The sequence below is a fragment of the Ornithorhynchus anatinus genome, chromosome X1 (genome assembly GCF_004115215.2).
Source record: "Ornithorhynchus anatinus isolate Pmale09 chromosome X1, mOrnAna1.pri.v4, whole genome shotgun sequence".
Taxonomy (NCBI): domain Eukaryota; kingdom Metazoa; phylum Chordata; class Mammalia; order Monotremata; family Ornithorhynchidae; genus Ornithorhynchus; species Ornithorhynchus anatinus.
In genome coordinates, this window is record NC_041749.1 from 29,199,345 (window position 1) to 29,211,650 (window position 12,306).

Here is a 12,306-nt window from a genome sequence, read left to right on the forward strand (position 1 = left end):
CGGAGCCAGGAATAGAACCCATTACCTCTGACTCCAAAACCCGGGCTCTTTCCACAAAGTCAGTTACTTCCCACTTTGACACTGCATTCTCATTGGAGGTCATCACGCAGGCAGTTTCTATTCCGGACTGAATATCTGCCTCCCAAGTAACCCAGAGTATGAGTAACCTGAAAAGGCCAGGAGTTCCAATACCATTACTTCCCTCAAAATCATATGTCGATGGAGTGGATCAGGGAAGGGGAGTGCCCTCTGACCTCTTATATGCTGAATGGTCATTCTTGACACTGCACTTCATGTTCTTCAGCTCATCCAGGACAGCAAACATGTTGATGAACTTGCCCAGGGTTAGGAGATAGGCCTCCGAGACAAAGTCCTTTCTCCTCTCTGCATGGCACAGTCGCTTCACCTCACTGCAGAAGCGTTCAATGGCCTTGCGCTGAAAGGAAGGACAGATGGGAATGAGGGCTGTTAGTACATGGTGATGGGTCTGGTTTGGGCCTGGGGAGTCCACTCCAATAATACTTTGGAGAAGGAATCCCAACTCCTAAAGACTTTTTCAGCACAAAGGGAGAATTAATCCTCATAACTGTATAAAACACCCAGTGATAAGCCTAGACACTTTGCAGTGTCCTACTGCATTAGACCAATCTTCATCATTGGGCTCAGTGTACCGTTCCTAAAAGGTGCCATAGGATCCCTGGATAAACATAAAGGGAAGAAAGCATGGGCTACAAGCCCCAAAGTCAAGGGGGCTGGTTATGCCTAAATTTCCCAGGAGCTACTGGGGCATTCTGGGAGGAGACTGGCTACTTAGCCAATAACAAGAAAGTCCTACTGCACTTAAAGTGGGGATCTGAGTTGTCCAGAGGAGATAAGGAGTTCATTTAGTTTTGGGCAGACATTTAGTTTTTGGCTTTGCAAAGTGTGCTCTCCTCGCCATCCAACTGCATGAGTTTGATGTCACATTAGGGCTTTATCTGCTTAACCCCAATCCAGGACCAAAATTATTCATCCTGGTTTTAGGGCTATCTGAGGAAGAAATGGAATTGAAAACTCTTGCCAGAACCCTGTTGATAGTTCTGTTGAGGCTCCAGCGACCATGGCCAAACAAGACAAGATCAAAGTTGGGATTTAATTAGCATTGCATGTTTGGAAGGAATACAACAGAAGAGACTTTAGTCAAGGCTTACAAGGTAATATTTAAAACCCCTGAGGTTCAAGACTGCCAGAGCCAAGCTGAGGACAGAAGTCAGGCACCTTTGCTTCGGCCATAAAGCTACCAGAAAGTTTTGCTTGGGGAAATGGGTGAAAATAGGGGTTCAGCATAAAATATCCACCAAATTGATTTGCCCTAACTTCCCTTATACCCCAGGTATAGCTTAGGCTAAGAAGGATATTTTATCTTGTGGGATCTCTTCTGACTGTGTCTCAGGGGAACATGCAGTTACAGCACACCACGCAAAGCCAGAAACTGACTGTGGATAATGAAGTGATGGCCTTCTCTCCTCAGGACAACTCAGACCCCCCTTCTTGTGGGGTGGGGGGGACGCTATCTCATTATTGGTCAAGGAGCCAGTCTCCTCCCAGAATCCCCTGGTAGCTTCTGAGAAGTGAAGGTGTAACCAGTTCCCTTGGTATTAGGTTTGTAGCCCATGCTTCTTTCCCTTCAATTTTCCGGCCAGGCTTCCTTATGATATTAAAGTACCCTGCTCCGACTGTGGCCTTGTTCTCTAACAATACCTTCTGCCACTCCCCACTTTCCATTTTATAAGCTTTTTGGATCACTCACCCGTGAGTTTACTTAACCACTCTGTGAACTTGGTGATATATTTAGCTGTAGTATCAATTCTATGTGTTTACTCTAGGCTATGTGAAAATATTTCTCCTTTCATTTGTCTGAACCCACTCCCTTCAGACTTTACTGAGTGCTCCCTGGTCCTGGGGTTGTGGGGTCTTTAACTCTCCTGAGGCATGGTGATTTTGCAAAAGCAGCAGTGGCAAAGCCCTCCAAGTGGCTTTAGCATCTGCAAGTTCAGACACAGAAGGAAAATAGCTGTGCCATTTCATATTAATTTCTCTCCCATCTAGGGTTGACCACCCTAAGTTGGGAGGGTGCTGAGATGTACTAAGCACTCTGAATTCAACTTCTTAAGCAGCCCTGCATAAAATAATCTATCTTATAATGGGTGATGTTGACTAGTTCTCCTTTCCTGTGTAGTAAAATGAATGAAATTTGGAATTTTTAACCTATGGCAAATTGTCAGTCATCCCGAGAGACTAAGGATGGGGCCACTTCAAGGCATTAGAGGTAGTGTGAGGCAGAAAAAGAAAACAAAAGCAACAAATCCGAACACTTCAAACCAAAGAGGTTTTTCTAGGGTCCTTCAGCACCCTACTTTTCCTGCTGACCCTTCCCTCACCTGGAAGTACATGAACTTCATGAGTTTGGTGACTTCTGGTTCCAGCACCTCCACAGTCTTCTCGTATATCTCCACTCGGTTTGGCTGTTCGTTGCACTTCACCTGGGGGATGGAGATGGGGTGGGAGGGAGAGTGGAGAAATGGAGGAAGCCACAGGTCACTGTTTTCTGGCAGCTTGGAGACTGAAGTTCCCACGCTAATTGCTGCCCAGCCCCATGAACATAATTACACGGTAATTTGGTAACTTGGCAGCCCAACTGAGAATATGATAATATGTGAGTGTAATTACATGGAGCCATCACTCTGGTTATGTGATTGTATCCACCAATGAAAATGTCCATAGATGTAGGTAGGGTGACTGTAACCATAGGTTAAATGCAGAGATTCTCTCTTATCTGGGAGCTTTTAATTGGTATGCCAGGATTCATTCTGAACCCTCACTTGCTCAACTATAAGCTTTTTCAATGTCTTTCAGCCCCAGAGGTGGTACTGAAGCACCAGAGACAGAGAGGGAGATTGAAAGCAAGGCAGCTCCTTACCTGAGGAATGGCTCTGGAACAGCTCCTCCAGGTGTAAAGCATCACTGCATACTCATGTCCTTCCTCTAGCATTTCATTCTGAAATACAGAAGCACACCCACATTACTGGGAAAGGAGAACTGAGGGGAAGGAAACAACTCAAGCTCTTTGAAGTTCCTTAAAACAACAATAACAAAAAACACCCCAAAGTCTGAATTGCTTTGCCACCAGTTTTAATTTTAAAGTAGATGGCCAAACCACACTCTGTATATTGCTAATAAAAAAAATATAACTTGGGAAACAGCACATGCAGGACTCTCACTGATCTTCACAAACAGTTGCTTATCATTTTAAAAATGGTAAGAGGATTTGTAATAAAAATCCATAAAGTGCACATATTCCATGAAATATTACAAGGATTGGCAAATATTGGTATATAATCTGTGCATTTAGATTTTTCTCTACCAAATGAATGTGGCTTTTTTCATACTACCAACTAGATTCACTTTCATTTCCCAATTTTGATTTTTATTTTAAATTGAGTAAGACCTATTTTCACAGAACAGAGATGAGCAGCTGGTTAAATCAATTTAATACAGAAGCTGTCCCTTCCACCTGCCCCCATAGCTAACGATGCTAATGTCAGAAAAAGGAACTAACAGGAACTTGAGGCCTATCTCTACTACTTTATAACACCTTTGGAAATGCATACACAACTTATTTCTGAGGCCTCTGAGGTGGACAGGATTCTACTTACAGAATACTGAAATTTGGAGAAGTAGTAGCTCTGGAGAGGTAGCTTTGCTCTCCTTCATGAGCTATTTCATCTCATTATGTAATAAAATGTGCTAATATAAATGACAATGTACTTAACTTCTGCATATTATGTTTTCAAAAACTCAGAATTTCCTTCCTTCCAGACCAAAGCCACAATGATTACCACTGAGTACTGATGGAATGTTTATTTCTACTTCTCTTATTTCAAAAGCAGATTCCCAGGCACTATTTGAAATTAGGCTTAAGTGGATTGAGACTCACAGTTTTCCTCCATCCAGGGGTATGAGGCAAGAAAATGCTTTTTCCTCTGGGTCTATCATCTCTGAACCTAAACCCAATGTAGTCAACAGCCAATTATTCAAAGGCTGACTGATTATACAGATCCTAGTTTAACGCTCATTTGTGTCTCCACCTGATAGTGGAAGAAGACTAAAAGGAGATGAAATGCACATCAGGCCCTTTTGGCAGTTCTGATAAGAGGTTTGGCAAAGCGGGGGAAAGGAAACTCAGAGACAAAAAAAGAGATATCTGGATTAGCAAAATACTGATCCTAGTTTCACTAAGAATTGGATGTAAGCTTGAACTGATAACCTTTAAGACTATATTAATGGCCAAGCAGAAGAATCAGGGAGAGAGCCAGACAAAGGAAGCTGAAGACTGCAGCAACAGCGGTCTGGATTGATAGCACCCCATGTCCGGGCTTTTCTCTGCTGCCCTGCTCTATCTGCATGTCACCCAGAGTCCTTTATGCTACTGTTTGCTCCTCCCCTCCTAGCTGCTTCCCTTTATCTTATGGTTCTTTTAACCAGTATGACCATAAAGCAGCCCACAAGCCTACAATACTTGGAAATGCTAAATAATATATTTCTAAACTTTCTGAGATCCTGCAGTTTTGTTCAGCACAGACGCAAGGACTAAGGACTAAGAGAAAGGCAGGTACCCTCAGACCAATAGGTAGGCATGTGTCAGGACCCCCCCGTGGCAATAGGTTTTATATAAAGAGCCTTTCAAACTGCCAGCTTCAAATTGATCCCAGCTCAACATGTTCAAATTGCTTGCCCCACACTCTGAGACAATTTGACCAATTGCCTGACGGCTGATGGGTAGCCTTTACTTTTCTGCATCAATCAATCAGTGGTATTTATTGAGCACTTACTATGGGCAGAACACTGTACTAAGGAGAGTACAATACAACAGAGTTGGTGGACACATTTCCTGTCCACAATGAGCTTACAGTCTAGAGCAGGGGCAGACATTAATATAAACTAGGGAGAGAGACAGAAGCTGGAATGATCCACCTCTGCCCCACCACTAACCCATCTCCCTAGTGAGAGCATGAAGGGTATCACCACAAACCACAAGCCCCAGTCCTGGAAGCATTTAGCTCAGGAGCGGGCATAAAGTAATTGTCAGGTCTCAGAGATGGCAGTCATCTGATGTATCTATGCAAACTCAGGAACTCACCATGCTAGAGTGCACTGTGGCCTGCTCGATATACCGGGCTATGCCAGTCACGAAGGCATTCCTGTCCTCAAAGTTTGTGTCAAAATTGGCCTGTGGAAATCAAATAATAAGAAATTAGAGATAAGAGATTAGAAAGGTTTCACAGTTATTTCGATGTCCAGGGGTGGCATTTTCATGTGCCTAAAAACAAGTCTGGGGTGCCCAGATAGACTCTCCATCACATCCCACTTGGGTTTGGAATCACTGAACCAGAGGTGGCCTTCCAGCCAAGGGAAGAGCTGGACTGAATGCAAAGGCCAGATCTGAGCCTGAAGAGGATGGTGTCTTGCAATGAATCCCTCCAAATCAGTCTTTATCACTTGCCTAACATAAACCATACCCAACTTGGGCCAGGATCATTTTGCAGGGCTGATATTATCTTCGCCATAATGCACACCCTCTTCCTGCCTCCTGACAGTCACTGCTGGACACCCCATCTTGTGGAATTCAACCAGTGTTTATTATAAACATTCCCTTGGCACTTAGGCTAAAACAAACAACTATGATCCAACCTTCCAGAGCTATTATCTGCTGTGGGAAACAACTCCTTTCATATACATAATTGCCCAGGCAGCCTTGAGAGGTATTAAGCTGCAGTACCGAATTCCCTAGGTCAGCACTGCATTTATTCAGCAGTAATAGTTGTCAATAAATCTGGGTATAAACTAAAAAATTACATTGGTAAATCAGGCCGCCAAACACACTTTGTTCTCAGTTAGCTGAGTATTTAGGGTTCCAAAACACACATTTATTATCCCCAAAACACTGCAGTTCTAAATCCTTGGTTAACTGAAGTCCAACAAAACTTCTGACACTGAATTATCAGGATAATCTGCTAGGGCAGAATCAGTTTCCATTACCTAAAATCCTAAGTAGTCTCAAGCAGTCGCTGAGGTGACCACCATCACTCACTGCATATTGGCAGGTCTCCTGGGCTCCATTTGCTACCTCCCCAGATTCATGCAAGTGTGCATGTGAGAAACAATGCAAATTCATTACTTTTAACTGTCCGGCTACTCACCTTCGCCCCTCCTTGAGCCTGCATAGGTCTCTCTCAGAGATATCCTTGGATTACCAGTCCACCCTTTAATTATAATTACGGAGTTTATTAAGCACTTACTATGCGCCAAGTGCTGGGTGAATATGAGAGAACAAGATCGGTTACAGTCTCTATCTCACACGAGGTTCTCAATTGAAGAGTGAGGGACAGCACATAACTTAACCCTATTTTACAGTTGAAGACAGAGGTACTGGGAAGACAAGTGACTTGCCCAAGGTCACCCAGTTGGCCAGTGGCAGAACTGAGACTAGAACCTGAGTCTCCTGACTTCCACACCCATACTCTTTCCTGTAGGTACTGCTGCTTCCCTGGGCACTCTGTAGCTATGCCCTGGGGGCCGAAAAGGGCCCAAATACGCACTTGATACATGATGGAGGACGGTGGAGGCTCGATGCAGGGCTGCTGATCTGGGAGTGGCAGTTCCTCCAGCAAGTCCACATTAGACAGGGCATCTTCCAAGGTGACGTGGGTCGTCATGGCTGCGGTGTCTCTCACACTTCCACGCTGGACCCCAGTGGAGTAAAGGAACAGGCTGTCAGGATATTGAAGGAAGCACCAAAACTCCCATCCCACCTTCCTTCCCCAAGCATGACTCCTCACAAAGACTAAGAGATGAATAAATGCCAAGTTAGCAGTGCTTTATGATGATTTTCACTAGCTTTTCCTCCCAACAATCAACTGGAGATAACAAGTATCTTTCTTTCTGCAAGAAGAAGTTTCAGAACCAACACTGAAATGCTTTATCTAAGACAGAGGCAAGATGCATCTCTGACCATGGTCAATGTGAATCAGTCACCGTGATTCATAGCCAAGCTGAGGGTATCTGGCACCGCTCTCAGGCTCGCACCTCAGTGGGTGCAGTCCTGATGCCTCCTTCTCTGAGGGCCTGGAGGGCTGATTCCAACTATCAGACATTCTCCCCACCCCATCACTACCTCACCACCACTGTTCTCATATTTAGAATCTATTTTTTCTCTGGTCTGTCGCCCCTCCCCATGGCATTTAACACTTCATCTCTCTCTTCCAAAAAATCAAGTATATTAGAATCCAGAGGAATATATCAGCTTTCAGGAATGCCTTTCCAACTCATTTCAGTTGGTGCTGAGGTCCCCAGACAGTGGAGTCCAAGTTACCAAAACTATCACCTCGAGGCAGGAGGGTTTAATATTTTAGTACGGTGCTGATTCAGTTAGCTTGGCTCACAACCAGAGCTGGGTCGTGGAGGGGCTGTGCTCAGTTTTTATTAAGGCAGTTTACCTGACTGCAGCCTGATGGAAGAGATAGGGCTAGGAGGAAACAGAGCAGGGATGTCAAAGGGAAGCTCCTGGTCATCAGGGAATGTGTCTTCTAGTAATCATTCAAGCGCTTACAGTGTGCAGAATACTGTATTAAGCACTCGGGAGAGAGTACAATAAAACAGACTTAGTAGCCTCAATGACACAATCCCTACTCTCAGAGAGCTTTCAGTCCAGTGGCAGAGCAGTCATTAAAATAAATTACAGCTAGGGGAAAATGGCAGCGTAAAAGGATTCGTTCATTCATTTGTTCATTCAATCGCATTTATTGAATGCTTACTATATGCAGAGCACAGTACTAAGTGCTTGGGAGAGTACAATACAACGATAAACAATAAACTACCCACAAAAAGCTTAGTCTAGAGCGATATACATGTGTCATGGGGCTGGGGGGCTGTGCCTTGGGGGTTCTGCCGCACTTCCCAAGTGCTTAGTCCAGTGAACTGCAATCCATAGGTGCTCAATACATGACATTACTACTATGCGAGCAACCCTCACCCTCTTACCAAAGCATACCATACCCGGACTGCTGCAGGAATGGAAATAGCAGGAACTGGGCCAGCAAGGAACCAGTGTGCAGAGGACAGTAGGGAACCAGTGCATGGGGGCAGGCAAGCTGTCAAGGGTGAGGCTTCCCAAATGTCCAAAAATGAATAGGCAAAGCTAGGCCCTCGGGAATAATACCCTTTGAACAGGGCAAAAATGTCTGCCACAATGGCAAAATAAATCCACACAAGCCCACAGTCCTCAGGATTTAAATACACCCATCTGAGCCTACTGAAAACAACTCAGGCTGCAGTCAGGTAAACTGCCTTAATAAAAACTGAGCACAGCCCCTCCACCGACCCAGTTCTGGTTGTGAGCCAAGCTGAGTCAGCACCACACTAAAATCTTATAACCTCCTGCCTTGAGGAGACCTTTTTGGTAACTTGGACTCCACTGCCTGGGGACCTCAGCACCAACTGAAATGAGGTGGAAAGGCATTCCTGAGAGCTGATATATTCCTCTGGATTCTAATATACTTGACTTTTTGGAAGAGAGAGATGAAGTGTTAAATGCCGGGGTGGGACAGACCAGAGAAAAATTGGATTCTAAATATGAGAACAGTCACGTGGGCTGAGAAAAAGCCAAAGCAGGTGCAGAGAACTCTAGTCCTCCTGCACCCCTGAAATAACCCTTCTAAAATCAACTGGAGGAAGCCCTACAGTCAGTTGATTTAAGGAGAAAAAAAATCCCCATCACATACCACTGAACCACTATACCATACATAATTTCACACTTGAGAGCTTTCATGAACATGTCTTCCTGTTATGAATTGTTGAAACAGTTGACAGCCACAGTGCTACTATGGGACACTGTGTTCTGAAACAACTTCCCCTTTGCCCCCAAAGGCACACAGGGAATTTGGCAACCTGAGGACTAATAGAAGTGGGAATTTCATAGAAGAGCTCATTCTTCAGCTTCACCCACTGTATCTCTCTTTCCCTCTTCCTATCTCCATCTTCATTCATCCTCAAATCTGCATTACAAACTTTCACTGATTAGGTCATGAGAAATATCTGAAGAAGTATCATCCTCATTTTACATCCTCATTTTATAGAGGTGAGGTCCAATCCACCGAGTCAGAGTAGGCCTACGATACAGCCACAAACTAGAAACTGTAAGTTTACAGATATTCAACTCAAAACCTAAGTGCCCGACTAAACAACCTACTAAAGCGCCATTTCTCCTGAAATGAAGGATATGAAATCCACCACAGATTCATTTTATCCTTGTCTAGGGTTCCATTTCCTTGCCACCCGCTCACTTGAAACTCCCTCTCTCACCTTGTCCACAATTTCTCTTTACCAGGCCTTTCTCAAACACTCATTTGCTACTATAGTCCTAAGACTTTTCTTCCTCTTTTTTAAGATTTTTTAAATTGCTTACTAGGTGCCAAGCACTGTACTAAGTGATGGGGTAGTAGATCAAACTAATCAGGTTGGACACAGTCCACGTCCCACATGGGGCTCACAGTTTTAATGCCCATTTGGCAGATGAGGTAACTGAGGCACAGAGAAATTTGACTTGCTCAAAGTCACAAAGCAGACAAGTGGCAGAGGTGGCAGTAAAACTCAGGTCCTCCTGACTCCCAGGCCCAGGCTCATCCACGAGGCCATGCTGCTTCTCAGGGGCACTTGTTCTTTATGATTTTTTTTTAGGTTTCCAGGCTGAAAAATCATCTCTTTCAAGAGCAAAGTGTATGATCCATGCTCGATGGGTACACAGCATATCTGCATTTCCTCAAGGGGAAGGAAAGTACAGGTAAATATATATGTGAAAAGTCGAATTTGGTATTTGGGAAGAGTGGCCACTGATGGCTCTTGGGAGTACAAGATACTTAGTCGCAGTGACAGCACAATCTGTATGCCATGCATTTTGCTCCGGGTCACCTGAACCTACAACTTGACTCCAGGAGGGTCCCTGGTATTCCTTCCACTTCCTCCAGAGCCACAGCCATCCCTTCTCAGATCCCTGTGAACAGGCACCACTTCTGAGCCAAGGATCCCAGAGAAGGAAGGCTGGGAGCTGAAAATAAAAATACTGGACATAAAGGCACCCTGGGCCTTATCCATAACTACAGAGAGGGCAGACCAGATGAAAACTCACAGGATACTGACTATCCAGCATAAACCCAGATGGTTGGATTCTCACTGAATGAGCAAGGCTGAGACAAGAAACTAGAATTTGAGAAATTTCAAGACAATGTTTCCAAAAGAGCTTGCTATCTATACCACTCTGGGAGAGTTTTCTGTACTGCACCATCTCCTAAAACAAGAAAAAAGAAATAAATACTGAAATTGAAGAATATGATTAAATACACAACACTTCTGTGGAAACTTTTCTTTCTGACTGACTGAAACTCTGAAGACCTTTTATTGCAGCTTTTTACTGCATTACCATAGATTTTGCAACCAAATTCCCTCTCTTACTTTCTTGAAGGGACCACAAGCATGTCTTTTTCCCTGAGGTAAGAGGTTAAAGTGCTCAAGCTCTCCTACTTCTAATGGCCCTTGTATCTTCAGGCCCTCAAATATAAGGAAGAAATGTTGTGCCGCACCTGTTCAGACTCATAAAATTAACCTTCTGAAATTTTAGAATGGCTGGATTTTCCTTTCTTCAAGACCATAATCCTGCCAAGTTCGAAGACTTGAACTTCAGTCATCTTTGGGCTCCACAAATCCCAAAAGTGCCAATAAATTCTATTTCCCTGCTCTGTAACTTTAAAACAAAATAGCCTAAAAGTTGTGTTTCAGACTTTCCATAAGTTATTTTCTATGAGCTGAGCACGGACCAAGTGTGAAGAGTTTCAGTCGCAGCAATGAAAAACTGAAAAGCGCAACTGGAAGCAAAAACTACTCTACAATCTTTAGTCCAAGAGCCATAATCCCCAGGCAAGTACTCTGAAAAACGATATAAGAACAACACCTGGGATTTAATGAGATGGCTGTTAGGCTGCAATTTGAAATTCCAAGAACTCCTTTCATGTTCTTGAGCAGCGCTTTCCCATGGTCCTTATTCAAGTGCATGAAGTAGGAGGGCCTACAGGAGTATTTGTGCACAATAATAATGATGAAAATAATAATGTTGTATTTGTTAAGTGCTTACAATGTGCCAGCGTGCAGGTGATGGAGCTGAGGCAGAAGAAGTTGGATTTGCACTTGGATTTGCTTCTTTAATTCAGCCCTCCCTCAGTCTCACAGCACTTACGTACATAACTGCAATTTATTCATGCATATTAATGCCTTGCTTCCTCTCTAGACTATAAGTTTGTTTGGGGCAGGGAATGGGTCTACCAACTCTGTTATATTTACTCTCCCAATCGCTTAGTACTCTGCACACACAGTTGGCACTCAATACATACAGTGACGGATTGATTGATTGCCAAGCACTGTACTGCTTACTAGGGTAGACATAAGATAATCAGATTGTACACAGTCCTTGTCCCACATGGGCTTGTTATTTAAGTAAGTGGGAGAATAAATATTGTATCTGTATTTTTCAGAAGAGTAAACTAAGGCACAGAGAAGTTAAATGACTTGCCAGAGACACACAGCAGGCCAACACCAACACCAGAATGAGAATCCAGGTCTCCTGATTACACGATTTGCATACAATTAACATATATCAATATAGACTGGAATGTATCTTCCTGCAGCATCTCAAGTTGTAATTTTATTAATATTATTTTAGAATGGTCATTTCTAGGACTCCTTTGCTCTCAGAAAACCTGACAATTTCCAAATCTAAGCCTTGTTGTGAGCTTTGGGCTGATAGGGCTGATTGAGATCCTTCAATAATGTTGTCCCCAGAAATAATAGGAAACTCTGAACATCCTGTTTAGAGCTAGGGAAGCTAAAGGAAATCTCTTTCATTTACCTTTCCTTAAACTGTTTGCTATATTTTACCTTTCTTTGTGGTTGACTATATATTGTGCATCTTCCACGAACCATCGCCTTCCTTCCCAAATATCTCTGGTCATTTTTTGACATTTTCTTTTCTCTATTCCTTCCCACTCACCCACTTTCGACCCCCACATCCAAAAGCCTACAGTATAGAGGGAAGAGACCCACAAGACAGGAGTAGAATAATAGTGTTCATCCTTATTAATCCAAAGGACCCTCAGAATGTGACGCGGATCCAGATTTAGCTGTGATTTTGGGGGCTCCTCTTTTAGGTGATGGAGAGGAGCT

General features: G+C 43.6%; 1 protein-coding gene across 2 annotated transcripts in view; it reads right to left on the minus strand.

Moving 5' to 3' along the window:
* CYFIP2 (cytoplasmic FMR1 interacting protein 2) overlaps positions 1 to 12,306 on the minus strand; it is a 95,109-nt gene that overhangs the window by 71,750 nt on the left and 11,053 nt on the right. For both annotated transcript variants that reach the window (XM_029052157.2, XM_029052156.2), the window contains exons 2-6: positions 6,639 to 6,782; positions 5,180 to 5,269; positions 2,960 to 3,037; positions 2,421 to 2,522; positions 255 to 436 (exon numbers count right to left, since the gene is read on the minus strand). In XM_029052157.2, coding sequence (XP_028907990.1) covers positions 255 to 436; positions 2,421 to 2,522; positions 2,960 to 3,037; positions 5,180 to 5,269; positions 6,639 to 6,755 — 569 coding nt within the window. In that variant the 5' untranslated portion in view covers positions 6,756 to 6,782. The remainder of the gene's footprint in view (positions 1 to 254; positions 437 to 2,420; positions 2,523 to 2,959; positions 3,038 to 5,179; positions 5,270 to 6,638; positions 6,783 to 12,306) is intronic.